We start from the raw sequence: 14,133 nt of genomic DNA on the forward strand, positions 1-14,133 counted from the left end.
CAGCCTCCAAGGGGCCGCCCCACCTGGTTCCGCCCCGCCCCCACCTGGGCAGCTGTGCCACCCAATGAGCCGCAAAACACCAAGCCACGCTTTTAGCAAAAAGTAGACTTTTATTACAGCAGCAACTGAGGCGATTCGAATGGCCCCCGGGGCCACCCCTGCAGCACCACCTTTCTCTCCCGCCCATCCGCCCCAGCGGGATTGTAGAACTCTGCTCCCCCAGTGCCCGTGGGCCTCCTGTCCACACAGGCAGGGCAGGAGCCAGCAGGTCAGCTACTAGCTCCAGCTAGAAGGTGGCTGCTGAGAAGGCCCAGGCCCACGTCTGTGCAAAACAAGTAAACAAAGTGCAGAGGGGAGGAAGAGAGGGGTAGGGGCAGGATGATGCTCAACCAGGGAGCCCCTAAAGCCCTCCTGAATAATAAGGGGAGACGGGGCTTCACAGGGTAATACTGACTGGGGAGAAGGGGCAGGAGGACTGCAGCATGTCCAGGGACAGCCACACTCAGATAGGGGCCTGGCTCAAGTGAGCTCTATGAGGAGACGGTGACAGCGGCTGAGTTGAGGGTGCTGTTCCTGGCAAAATTGAACTTGTTGAGGGTCTCCTCGAGCAGAGAAGTCAGGCGGCTCTGATCAGCCTGGAGAAGAAGCTCAGTGAGACAAGGCTGAGAGACGGTGGGGAGGCAGCCAGGGCACAGAGGGCAGGAACCTTACCTCACTAATGAAGCCCAGCTGCACCAGCTCAGCTGCCAAGTCCGGGATGTTCTCATCTGACAGAAAGATAGGGGGTGAATGAGTCCAGTCTGGGAGCCCTTTAGCTGTTTCAGAAACTGTCACTTTCCCCGTCCCTGACATGCCCCTCAAAGCATCCTCCTCCAAAACAAAGGAGACTCTCACTTGGCATCAGGTCACAGCTCAGGTGCCGGTTCAGCTTGTCCTCCAGCTTCAGCAGAAGTGTTAGCTAGAGAAAAGGACAGACAATGAGGCTGCTCTTCTCCATCCAGGGCAGCCCTGTGCAGCCCTGTGCAGCCCGGCCCTGAGCTTACATGGTGTTTGACTCCCTCCTCCACTGATTCGATGTTGCACTGCATCAGCACCACCTGGAACAGGACAGAAAAGATGGCCACTAGAGACCAGTCACTAAACCCACCGACACCTGGAAGCCTTTACGCCCCACAGAAGAACCAGGTGGCCAGGGGCAGAAACGCACTCCATACAGGACAGCACCGTAGCTGAGATGTCCGCCCCCATAGCCAAAGACCGGTCACACCAGAGTCCCCACCTTGCGTGTCTCCACCTCAGCTGGCTCAGGAGTTGGAGTCTTGACAGAAGGGGGCACAACAGGCGACGTCACCTCCTCCTGCTGTGGCTGCTGAGGCCGAGGTAGCCCAAAGGCTGTCAGAGGGTAGATCCCATTCCTGGTGGGAGATGACATAAGTCACATGGACTCTCTGAAAGCCGCAGGACACCTGCCCCTGCTTCCTCACAGAAGCCCACCTTCTCACCTGACATCTTCAAGAAATTTGTCTAATTCCAGGGCAGGTGACTGAGAGTACCTGGAAGAAGGAGGAAAAAGCACGAGAATGAACATTTTACAGAACCTCAGAGTGGTAGGGATCAATCATCCCTTCCAGACCCTCTCAGCTGGGTACTCACAAAGTCTGAACTGGTTCTCGTCCTGGCCCAGCAGGGATTTCCGCCAGTACAGCACTGGTATCCATGTTTTTGGTGATCTCCTCTAGAGCATTCTCTGGGATCATATCTGGTGGATATAATGGGTAGAACATTATGTAAAGATAGAATTGGTTCACAGGAGGCTTAGAGGGAGGGACAGGGGTAAAGAATCCCTTTGGTAACAGAATACAGATGCCATGCCAGTGATGGGAGAAACCCCAAATTGTAAGAAAATCCTAGCAATCTTCATTTAGCATGGATTCAGTCCCACTACCAATTTCTAGCAGGGTTCAGGAAACTCACGTTGATGTCCCACAATACAGTGAGCAGCAAGGAGTTTGAGTGAGGGCACTTCAAACAGTGCTGGGTGGAACAGAAGTTCTCTGGCTGTTGGTCTTCGAGCAGGCTCAGACTGCAGGCACTTTTGAATAAACTCCTATAAGAGAACAAGGGACTAAAGCAGGCATCTAGCAAGCCTCTCACAGCCTGTAAATATACATGCTTGAAGGCAACACTTGTTGGGGAAACACTGACCCATCTCTTGAAAGGGCTTTAAATACATATGTAATGTATAAAATTATCATTCACTATCTTCCTGGTTTTTCTTTTTAGACTTCATTTTCTGAGACAGGGTCTCTTTAGGTGGCTTAAACTAGCCTAGAACTCGCTATGTAGTCCAGGCTGCCTTTGAACTCATGATTCTCCTGCTCAGCCTTTGAAGTGCTAGGATTACAGGCAAGAGCCACCATGCTGGCTTTGGTTATTTCTTTTCCACTGTACAACCACAATACCTTTTTTTAAATGTTGAGACTTAGTATTTGTGTATGTGTTTTAGTAGTTCATTCATGGTCAACTTTTTTGGATCTTTGCCAAATTTAGTTTTTCCCTTCTCAAACTTAGCGAAGTATTGTTCAGTATTCACCATATTCTCTGTTTTCCAAGACTATTTATTACCACACTTCCCTTATCCACTAAATTTCTGAATTCACTGTATTTCCATGCTTTCTCTAACCACTCCACCTCCTTTTCTGCGTTTGATGAAATCCTATGGCATCATACTTTCTTATTTTCAGTTTTAAAGGTGAACAAGGTCACATCCTGTGATCTTTTATCCAACAACCCATCCTAATGTGAACCAGACCCTGCCTCCATTCTATTAACTCTTCGACTAGACCTCTACTTCTTTCTTGCTCCCCATTACTGTCCCTAGTTAACTGTTAACGTTCCTTCCTTGCTTTTTGTTTGTTTGGTTGGCTTTGTTTTGGGTTTTGGAGGCAGGGTTTCTCTGTGTGTAGTTCTGGTTATCCCGAAATTCCCTTTGTTCCCAGGCCTGCCTCTGCATCCCGAGTGCTGGGATTATGAATGTGCACGTGTCCCCCCCCCCCCCCCCCCGTTGTTTTGTTTTTGAGACAGGGTCTAAGGTAGCCCAGGTTGGCTTTGAATGCTCTATGTAGAGGAGGGTTGACCTTGAACCCCTGATCTTTCTACCTCCACCTCCCAATGTTGGGATTATAGATGTTTGCCTCCATGCCTGACCTAATTGTTCTTGTTCAGACTATCCTGTCTCACTATAGTTAATCTACCTACTGATTCATAATTCTTTCATCCTTTATTTTTTTGTTTTTGTTGTTGTTTTGTTTTGTTTTTAAGACAAGATTTCTCTGTATCCTTAGAGCCTGTCCTGGAACTAGCTCTTGTAGACCAGGCCAGGCTCGAACTCACAGAGATCGACCTGCCTCTGCCTCTCAAGTGCTGGAATTAAAGGCGTGCGCCACCACCACCCACCTCTTTCATCTTTTAAATCTTAGCTCATTAAATATAAAATCCAAAATGACTGGTTTGATATTTAAATTTACTTTGGAATGTCAAGATTATTGTGTAAGACTGTGTAGCAACTGACTTAGGTAACCATCAAAATCAGCTCATCTGTATGTAGACATACTTAACTAAGAAATTATTTTTAACCTCAATATTACCTATCTGAACCCCTTCACAGGAAAATTGTGTTTAGTGTTTTCTATTTTGACTGTATTCCTTTTCTCTTGGAGCATATTCCCAAGAAGTAAAATAAACTTGAGAGCATTTGAAAGTCACTTAAGGATGGAGATTGATCCCAACGACTCTTACCCTCTGTAGTGGGTCTTCTAGTAGCTGGATGGCACTGCTTATGGCTTCCTGTGGCACATATGAGGACTCTCCATTGCCCTGAATCTCCAGCACTGCCATCTGCATTGAGGAGGAACCCGAGGGGAAAGCTGAGATCTGAGGAACACACCCAGTGCTCCCACAGTCACTCCCAGCATTTCCCTGTCTCTGTTCGAATTCCACACTTTCTCTTTTCCCTTCCCTCGGGTCTCCTCACCTCCAGTGCACACATGCCAAAGGAGTAGATATCCACAGCTGTTGTCACATTAGTGACTTCTAAAGAAAACAAATATCTTAGTAAGAAAGAGAATTGATTGGATAAGAAGTGGCCAAGTGGGTGGGGCTGGAGAGATGGCTCAGAGGTTAAGAGCACAGGCTGTTCTTCCAGATGTCCTCAGTTCACTTCCCAGCAACCACATGGTGGCTCACAATCATCTGTAATGAGATCTGGTGCCCTCTTCTGGCCTGCAGGAATACATGCAGGCAGAACACTATATTCATAATAAATAAATACCTCTTTGAAAAAGTGTATGCAAGTACACTTTTAAAATGTATGTAAGTACAGAAAGATGAAGTTGTGGTTCTATTATCCCTGTATCTCAGGTTATGAAATATAAACCAAGATCTGAGGTCGCTCTATCAGGGAGGGTGTAGGTAGAGTGGCACAATCTGTCTGAGGGACCGTAATTTAAAAAAAAAAACAAACAAACAAAAAACAGGGTCTGAGAACACAGCAGAAAGGCAAAACTACTCACCTCCATACTCTGGTGCAAAGAAATGTAGGTTCTTCTGCTCTTCCCGGCAAGTCTTCACATGGTTGTTGATAGTATCAGGAGCCACTACGAGTAGGGAAACACCCACAATCTGACCACCACCAAAGCATGATCTTACTCTAGAGAGAGGCTGCAAAAGCCATGTTTCTCCTGAAGTGTGTTTTCTAATACTCAGTGGACACAAACCTACCAGTCTCCCAATCTTGAGCTAGAGATTACATATGAACATCACTTATCTACCCTTTCTGCAGCCTAAGGTTCCTAACTCAGAAACAACAGAGTCTACACACTCTACAGACAGACACTGGGGCTTCAGGCTCTTCAAGTAGCACAGCAAAGGAAAAGCTTTCATTTGTGACCTGCTCCTCTTTCCAAAGTCACAGATCTACCAAATCCATAGGCCATAAAAATGCTAGGTTTATTTGACTCATCTGCCCTGCAATTAATATAAAAACACAGGCAGCCCTTCCAACTATGGGACAACTAAAGACCTCATGAATCTGGGTAAGAAAGACAAAGCAGCATTAACATACAACCAAGGAGCTAGCCTCTTCCTTACCCATCTGTGTTAACTGAAACTCAGCGAACCAATACCCTGAAATCAGTTTCACTTTTAATCCACCAAAACTTTAGACTTTTATTCCTCAAAATCACCTACCACAGGACTGAACGAGGTACCAGGGCCAGGCCCATGCTGGACTCACTCTGATGGTAACAATGACTACAAGTCACAGAGAATCTAGGCGCACAGTATGATTTAGGGAGCCAGCCGGATGATGAGGGAATATGACTAAAAGGAAGTGTCCAGCCAGGCAGAATCCACAGGAAACAAGCAGGTTATAAAGGGACAAGCAGGTGGAGGCTGGCGGGGCAAAAGCTTAGCAGGCATAATTAGACACGGGAAGCAGGGAACAGGCCTTGCTCCCACGACTGCATGCACTGGGCAGCCGCAGAGGGAGCAAAGGGAGCACAAACAGAGCCCCAAGTGGGGCAGAGGGAGCTCTCACCATTAGCAAAAATCCTATGAAAGACTGTTGGGAACAGAGCAGCCCGTAAGCGGGAGGGAGGAAAACAGAGAAAAGTTGTGAGCGATGGAGCAGCCAAGCCCCAGACAAATGGTAACAACACACAAACACAGCACACGGAAATGTCACTGCACACAAATACACAGCAAATGAAAGCACTCACAGCAGGCACAGTCTGGAATCTCTTTGGTAGGGTTTGGCCTCATATCCATCTCTTGCCCTTTCCCAGCCTCCTATTTCTCTGTATTATTAGTCCAAGTTTCTCTCCAAGAAGTACAAGATTGTACACCCTACCCCATTTCCACTAATTGGTCTCTCCCTATGAATTACCTCTACAAAAAGTCTGTCTCTTATCAACAGCCCACACCTCAAAATTCACTATTCTCCCCACGCCTTTTACCTTACCCCCAGGGTTCCCAAATTCCCGAGGCTCCCCTGCCCAGAATCTCTCCCTCCCCTCACCAGAGCCAATCTTGATGAGTCCGTTGTGCTGGATGAAGATGGTGTCACAGGTCAGGTTCCCATGGATGATGGGAGGGTCACAGGAGTGCAGGTAGCTGTGGGGGCACTGGGCTGTTAGAGGGGCCACTAGGAAATTAAGGGCAGGGGGAACCCAAGGGTTAAGAGGAGCAAGGGCCAGGTCTCCTCCTGGCCACCAAAATGACAATCCCTGTACTCTGAATCTCTATTGTGCCAAGTGACTTAAATAGGAAAAGCACAAGGAGAATGAGGCAGGGTCACTGTAGTGGTTAGGACACGAGGAGGACCCCATAAGGGGGACTAATCTTGTCAGCACATGACTCAAAGAAATTGGGGAGAGGCAGAATAGAAAAGCAGAGTAGTGCCTTGCAATCTGTTTAAGGAAATAAATCAGGAGACACTGGGGGGAAAACCAACCACGTATTACTTACCTTAGGGCAGAGAGGATCTGTGTGCACCAGCGTTTCCAAGCCTGGAAAAGAGTTTGGTCCAAGGATCCGCAGTAATATCCTCTCTCTCCCTCTTCCTTCTCCCCTCTCCACCACCCACCCTCTTTCTCCAGGGTCTCACTGTATCGCCCTGGCTGTCCTCAAACTATGCAGAGCACACTGGCCTCCAACTCCTTAACCAAAGGTATGCACCACACACCCAGTGATACTTTCCTCTCTCAGCCTTCACACTAGTCCTTGTCATCCCTCATTAATTGGCTTCATAATCACCACCATCTTTTTAAATCCCTAAACCAGCCTAAAACTATAGCTAGCCTCCCTCCGTACCTTTTCATTCATAGTCTTGTGGTTCTTTTTGGTCTTCTTCAGAAACTGCTTAAGGCTTCCAGACGACATGTATTCTGTGATGAAAATCACCTAAGAAAGTGGAACACTTCCTATTAAAGCTTTAATCTAAACATTATCTCTCACCTGGTGACATTTATACCAGATACATATTAAACTGTGTTTGTTCAACTTCCCTTTCTTTTAGGATCACTTTCTTAGGCTTAACAGCACAATGAAAACAGAGAAGCAAGTGAACGTTCACTCATTCCTTCCCACCACTAGCTGGGAAATGCTTCAGTAAGGAGATGAAGCTCTGTTCTCCCTTCCACAGCTGAAGACTTCAGTTCTTGTCTCAAAATTACCTTGTTTTAACCTCTGAGTGTAAGATGGACAGTGAATACAGCTGCTCTCGGGCAAAGAATTCAGGAAATACTAGGCAAAAAAAAATCTTACCCTGGCCTTGTTCTCTTTAACGTCAGCCCAATACTTGTGAAACTTAACAATGTTAAGATGTTCCAACTGAATCAGATTATCAAACACTGCACGGACCTTTTCCTGGAGCAAGGGAGACAGGAACAGCAGTTCACAAATTGCTGTAATAATACGAAAGCCACCACGACCCCTCCCCTTAGATGATCTAACCATGAAGGCTTTCCTACAGTACTTTCCCAACAATAGCTGTTTAAATACTGGTTCTAATGCCCCTAGGCCTCATCACCTACCTCCTGCAGTTTGTAGTTCTTGCGTTCAGAGAACTGTACCTCATTCCACACAACCTCCACACCTTCCTCTGTATCCATAGCCAGGTATGCACTGTCAATACCTGGAACATTACGCTGATTCACCTGAGAAGCAGTTCAAGTGGAATTAAGTCACCTCACAAACCCACCTTTTTAGTATTGCATATGACCATCTTCCAACCCCACCCTACTCAAGTCCAGTCTGCTCCCTGGACAACTACTCCAGTTCTCACTGTTTACAACTCCACTGCCATCACCTTACCTCTTCCCTCCTCTTCTGCCAGCGTCCACAGGGTGACTCTTCCAAGATCTCAGACTCATCTTCACTTTCTTCTTCCTCCTCAGGAGAAGCAGCTGAGGTGGTAGAGGTCACAGGAGGTGACACTGAAGTCAGGCCAGGAGCTGAAGAGGAGGATTCTACCTTTGGGTCTGAGCCACTGCTGACTACTGTTTGGGACTCCCCTTCCGACATGCTGGAATGAACACTCAACCTGCAGCGGCTGGGCAAAGACAGGAGAAGACAGAGGTCAAAAACAGATCTATAAAACTTTAATAGTTTTTAGCTGGGTGCTGGTGGCGCATGCCTTTAATCCCAGGAGGCAGAGGCAGGCGGATCTCTGGGAGTTTGAGGCCAGCCTGGTCTACAAGAGCTAGTTCTGGGACAGGCTCCAAAGCTACAGAGAAACCCTGTCTCGAAAAACCAAAAAAAAAAAAAAAAAAAAAAAAACTTTAATAGTTTTAACCGCATCTTCAGTTCAAAAACATATATATATCCTTTATGTCCTTTAAATCTAAAGTCAGAATTACTCATACCCAAATACTGCAGTGTGAATGGCTCTCCTCCTTCTGGAAGAGGCGTTAGTTACCTTAGCTGGAGATCACCCCAAAGTGCCAAACACAAGGCTAATGACAGCATAACCCACTTTGGGCAAACCCAAATACACAATAAAATTGGGTTCCCCATTTCTTCTCAGAAAATAGTGCTGCAACTGATATATTTCCCATTGACTCGCCATGGGCCTCAATTTTCACTGTGCTCAAAAATGAGGGTATACAGGCATTACTCAGAACAGATGACTCTAGACTCCAAAATGATCCACTGAAACAGCCCAATGTGCCTATCTCATCCTTAGCCAGCTTGCTGAAATACCCAACTGACTTATCCTGCTAGAACCAACAGTGACATTATCTATCCATCCCTCCCACACAGACAGCTGCTGTTGGGCCAGGTGACTGGCAGGAGTGACTTCCATCCCTACTGGCCTCACCTTCCTTAAGATGTGTGACTGGCAAATGGGTACTGTTTAACAGCATTGCTTTTCATTTGCTCACTGAAATGTTTAGTCACATTTGTAGGTTACTGTAGGTCACACACCAGGCAGGTGCTTGAGATACATCAGTGAATTAAAATAAATGAAATGCTGAACTTAATGATAACAAACTGAAAAGAAAAAACAAAGACCCTAGCTTCCTGCTCCCCTTGCATTCACATTGCTCAGAGGCTCTGACTTGCCCATTCTCTGAAGCACTGCATCTGACACTGGTGACTGCCTTCAGGTACAGATTATTCAAGCTACAGCCTCCATAGGCAAGGTGTTAAACTGCAGCATTTCTGCAGGGGAAGAGCTGCTTGAAGGAAAGCCTAAGTTTTTCATTAACCTATGAAAAAAATAATAGGATCACCCAGCAAACAAAGGCTGTAAAGGACCTGCAACCTGTGTGTGCTTAGGCTCAGGGAGTACTGTCTAGTAAGAAGGTGATACCCTGAAAGGAAAGTTGCACTCCAAAGTCCGTTCAGAACACCAGAAAGCTGCAATCAACACCAAGCCAACTACACACTTCTCTCTGATGCCCCTTTCTGCACACCTCTCCCCAGTCCACACTGTTTGACCAGAATCGAGAGCGACACAGCGTCCTAGTAAATTCCAAGAGCAACACAGCGCTACAGGAAAAAATATCTGGTAGGATAGTTCCCCAACTTAATTTCTAAGAAAATCCTTGTCTACCCGAGAAATATTCCTCAGTCTGCCAAGAAAGCTATGTATGCGAATGTCTTAGTAATCTAACAGAAAAGATGAGCTAGGCTAAGAAAATATGTTTCAATCAGCTCCTAGAGCAGCTCCGTTCACTCGATGTGCCTAAAATCTGAGCTGCTCAGTTACATTTCTAGCGCGATTACAACAGACGGTAAGAGTAGAACGTCAATACAGGAAGCTGTACCAAGGAAATCTAAAACTACTGGACCGAGGACACAGCCACTTCACAGGTCACAGGAAGAGAAGACTGTCATCAGTTAGAGACAAATGTCCCGGAAGGTACATGCTTGTGTCTTCCCTCCCCAGTCACGCCCCAGTGGGGAAAATGAGAGCCGAACCTAAAGCGCCCAAGCACTCCCGCCAAGGATGCGAAACTTCTGCAACACGGGGGTTCGGCCTCGGGGCTGCTGGCAGGTTTGGGGACCACACGTGGGAAGGCTCATTTACATCGGCGAGGGCGATCTCCCCGCAGCCTCTAGCTCCCCTGAGGGCGCACTGGGCATTCACTCCAGAGTATTGTCTGTTATCTAGCAAAGTTGTTCTCCGGGCTTCCACGGCTAGTTGAGAGCCCACTGCGCGTCACCCCACATAGCTCGCAGCCACAGGCCGCTCTGAGTAAACCCAAAAAAGCCTCTGAGGCCAGCAGAGCCGCACAGTCAGAAAGGAAGCAAGCTCGGGGGCGCGAGACCCTCAGCATCTCAACACTCCAACAGGTCGCCAGGCCAGCATCGGGAAGGAAGGGCGTCGGGCGCCCCAGCAGACAGGCGGCCAAGCACCACCGCCACCTCATCAAAGGCCGGCCCCGCCGCGCCGTCAGGCCGCAGGCCACGCCCCCGCGCTCGGCGCGCCGCCCCGCGAGCAGGCCGGGCCCGGACGCCGCGCTTCCTTCCGCAGGCCCTCCGGCCCGGGCCCCCGCCCCGCCCCCGCCCGCGCCGCCGGCCCCGCCTCTCGCGGCCAGAGTTCCAAGAGAACGCCGGGGCCCCCCGACCCGCGCCCGCAGAATTCCGGGCCGCCGCGGCCACGCCGGAGACACTAGGAGGGCGGGCGGCGCCCTGCGGCCAGGGTGGCCCCTCAGCTGCGACGGGCCGGGCCGGGTAGGGCCCGACTCCCGGGGGAGCAGGGCCGCCCGACAGCAGCCGCCGGCCGCGTCCCGCCGACCCGCGGCTCGGGGCGATCCCGCCGCCCTTCCGCGAGCCCCTCCCTCCAGGGCCTCCTTCTCCGGCGCTCACCTCCCGACTCGGCGCCCGCAGCCTGCGCTTCAGCTCCAGCTCGGGTTCCGGGGCCTCGGATCGCAGCGACTCCCTCACAGCTGCGCTCCGCAGCGCAACCGAACTGCGGGCCCCGCCCTCGCGGCGTCCGGACCAACAGATGGGCGGTGCCGCAGCGCCGCCAGGTTTCCATTGGACAGGGCGGCGGGGGGCGGTTCCCGCAGACGGGCGCTCTCAGGGCAGCCTCCTGCCGGGTCTCCTCCCCTTGGGGGGCTCCGGCCGACCGCTTGCCTGCGTTGTCTCCTGTCTCTCTGTCTACCCTCCACCCAGTCGAGGTGCCCCAAGTAATTCTGCTGGACGAAAGCGAGGCCTTCTCCCTCTTCTCGAAAGCGCCATGACAGTCCTAATCCTCCGAAAAGACAAAAGGAACGAGAGGCGCAGCTTCACTCCAAGGGACGAGCCCGCCCATAGTCCCCTTTTGGGAAGGAGACAGGGCTCCCGACACCCGTTTTTCAGAAAGCTTTTTGTTGCTGCTGTTTTTAGTCGCTTAACATGAAAATTAATAGTTTTTGGTTTGCATCACACTATGCCCAAACACACCTGACGTGACCCTCGTTAAGGGCGAACTCACTGAAATTATCCATTGATAGTTGACGAATGCGAAAATGAAACAAAAAAAAAAAAAGTTACCCAAATTTAAGCCCAATGAAGAAACCGAAGTGAGAAGATTCATCAAAACTGTCCTTGAGAAAGTCTTTGGAAAGAATTTAGATTGGCTGCCATTCAGTGTCAAGAAAGTACAATAGCAGGGAACCCTGACTGCTCTTTGGACTGGAGAGGGAGGGGGAGAGGAGTTTGGGGGGAGGGGGAGAAGGGTGGGAGGAGGGGGAGGGAATTGGGAGGAGGGGGATACTTTTTTTTTCTTTTCTCAATAAAAAAAATTAATTAAAAAAAAAGAAAGAAAGTACAATAGACTCCACATAAGCCGTTCATCTTGGAAGACTAAAGGCAGAATCTAAGTGGTGGAAATTCATTCTGCCATTGTATATGTTTTATCAGGGGACCAGGATGAATCAGCTGACCTGAGAATGTCATCATCACCAATTTCCCAGCCTTAAACGGACTAATTAATCCTACTTCACGGGTTCAGAAGGAAATGCTGTCGAAACTTATTTTCTCATCGCTTCAGTTTAAACGACTTATTTTAAAAACTAAATTTCCTCTGGGTAGAGGTGGCACACCCCTTTGCTCCCAACACTTGGGAAGCAGAGGCAGGTGGATCTCTGTGAGTTCTACAAAATGACTTCCAAGACAGCCAGAGATGTTACACAGAGAAACCTTGTCTCAAAACAATAACAGACAAACAAAAAAACTATATTTTCTACGGGTGGTTGTGTGGTGGTGCACACCTCCCGAGGCAGAAGCAGAGATCCTCCAGGATAGCTAGGGCTTCACTGAGAAACCCTGTCTGGGGGGAGAGGGGACAGGGGGAGGGGGAGGACACGAATAACTAAATGCGGAGCTCAGGCGGACGGCTTGCCAGCGTTGTCTCCTGTCTCTCTGTCCACCCTCCACCCAGTCGAGGTGAATCTCTGTGAGTTTGAGGACAAACACGGCTACATAATGAGACCCTGTCTCAAAAACCAAGCTTTTTTTTTTTTTTTCACCCAGCTTAGTGGTGCAAACCTGTAATCGCACCATTCAGTAGGCTAATGTCATGAGTTCAAAGTCAGTCAGGGCGATAGTGAGACCCTCTCTCAAAATAAAACAAAATAGAATCCAATGTGTATTAGCAAACCTTTTGGATTAAAGATGCATGGACCTAAAATGTAGAGCACACAATTTCAAAGTGTATTTTAGTCTCAAGGGGAAGGATACTCATCCTCTTCGGATTAGCCTTCTCTCCTGCGGCACCAAGGCAATTGGAACTCCTGAACCGTGGCAAGCACTCATTAAATATCCGTTCATGCTGCTGTAGTTCCCCAATATTTTCTGTCAGCGCTATCAACCTTTGCATTTCAACTAGCTCTTTCAAATATACATGCGGGGTCCTTTGGCAACCTCATTGTCGATCATTCTCTCATTCATACTTAAAATGCTCAACTGCCCGCCTTTAATCCCAGCACTTGGGAGGAAGAGGCAGGCGGATCTCTGTGAGTTCAAGGTCAGCCTGGTTTGCAGAGCTAGTTCTAGAACAGCCGGGGCTACATAGGGAAACCCTGTCTCAGTAATATAATAATAACCAAATAAATAAATCTTTGTTAAAGAGCCACTAAAAAGCAGTTGCAGGGGCGAGGGGTGTACATGCCTTTAATTCCAGCATTCTGGAGGCAGAGGAAGGTGGATTTCTATGAGTTCCAGGACAGTTATGCATACACAGAGAAACCCTATCTCATTAATATAATAATAAACAAATAACTAAATATTTGCATAAAACCCACTAAAAGACATCTCAAAATGTTTCAGCATAATATCTACATAGTAACTTCTATGAACCAGACACTATTGTTTGGTTTTAGGTTTTATTCACTGCATGTGTGTACATGTTCCAGTAAGCATGTTGCTGGTCACCAGTCTTAATGGGGTTATAATGAGAGAATTCAGATATAGCTACTGCGAGCTCCTGAGTGGCACATAGCCCCAATCTGCCTTTTGTCTTCAGCACCATCTGTTTAACATATGTGAATTGTGTAGGAGAGTTTCCCAAAGGTGCAAAGCCTATGCAAGACTTAGTTGGGAGACAACCTGGAAAACCATGGATTTTCTGATTGAGAATTTGCACTTGGCACTGTCCCTTTGCAAAATGCTTTGGGGACATGGAAATCAACTTACTAAGGTGTAAAATGGAGAATATTGAAGAAGCCTTCAGCGAAGGGAAGGTGGTCCAGTCCACAGAGATGAATGCACCCTGCAGCTGGAAAAGGGATGATTATCCATCCTTGAGGTGCCTCTGTACTTCTATCCTGAACCACGTGAATGAACACCCACACCTGGTATACAACAGGCTTATGTTAATTTAATCGTAACAATTATGTAAGTATTAACAATTATTTTAGAGGCCCTACCTTATAATCCTACCTTCAAATAAAAAATTAAGATTTTCTTTTTGTTTTTGAGACTACAATTGGTATTTTGATGTCTTTTCATACCTTTGAAAATTGTTTTTCCTACCCAAGTCTTAGTGTTATAGTCAAAGGACTCAGATGGATTGTGTGTAGAATACATTCGTCCATTGGTGCTGATCTGATTTTTAAGGGCCAGTGTATCTTTTTGCATTCT

The 14,133-nt window shown here is 48.0% G+C and overlaps 1 protein-coding gene across 2 annotated transcripts; it reads right to left on the bottom strand.

Annotated features, from left to right (window-relative positions):
• Positions 1–90: 90 nt before the first annotated feature.
• LOC121439682 (nuclear receptor-binding protein) lies at positions 91–11,005 on the bottom strand. Of its 2 annotated transcripts, XM_041640256.1 has the most exons (19): positions 10,876–11,005; positions 7,873–8,110; positions 7,593–7,715; positions 7,324–7,425; positions 6,871–6,960; positions 6,526–6,566; positions 6,077–6,171; positions 5,597–5,620; positions 4,572–4,655; positions 4,034–4,092; positions 3,799–3,897; positions 1,975–2,107; positions 1,654–1,759; positions 1,503–1,553; positions 1,280–1,415; positions 1,044–1,097; positions 895–958; positions 712–767; positions 91–635 (listed from the first exon to the last, which is right to left on the bottom strand). In XM_041640256.1, exons 2-19 carry the CDS (start codon positions 8,080–8,082, stop codon positions 531–533), a joined length of 1,632 nt encoding a protein of 543 aa, XP_041496190.1. In that variant the 5' UTR covers positions 8,083–8,110; positions 10,876–11,005; the 3' UTR covers positions 91–530. The 2 variants fall into 2 exon arrangements, with proteins under 2 accessions (XP_041496190.1, XP_041496191.1); XM_041640257.1 differs by lacking the exon at positions 5,597–5,620.
• Positions 11,006–14,133: the final 3,128 nt, after the last annotated feature.

Source organism: Microtus oregoni, unplaced genomic scaffold (assembly GCF_018167655.1).
Source record: "Microtus oregoni isolate MIOR12 unplaced genomic scaffold, Mior012 000062F_ref0000492, whole genome shotgun sequence".
In the NCBI taxonomy this organism is placed as follows: Eukaryota; Metazoa; Chordata; class Mammalia; order Rodentia; family Cricetidae; genus Microtus; species Microtus oregoni.

Bases quoted from the DNA above. Each gene is read 5' to 3' on its own strand.
- LOC121439682 (XM_041640256.1), bottom strand. From the start codon at position 8,082: ATGTCGGAAGGGGAGTCCCAAACAGTAGTCAGCAGTGGCTCAGACCCA. The intron at 6,172-6,525 runs GTAAGTAATACG...GTGCCCCCACAG, and splicing joins CAGATCCTCTCTGCCCTAAG to CTACCTGCACTCCTGTGACC. The intron at 2,108-3,798 runs GTAAGAGTCGTT...GTTCTCTTATAG, and splicing joins TAGAAGACCCACTACAGAGG to GAGTTTATTCAAAAGTGCCT.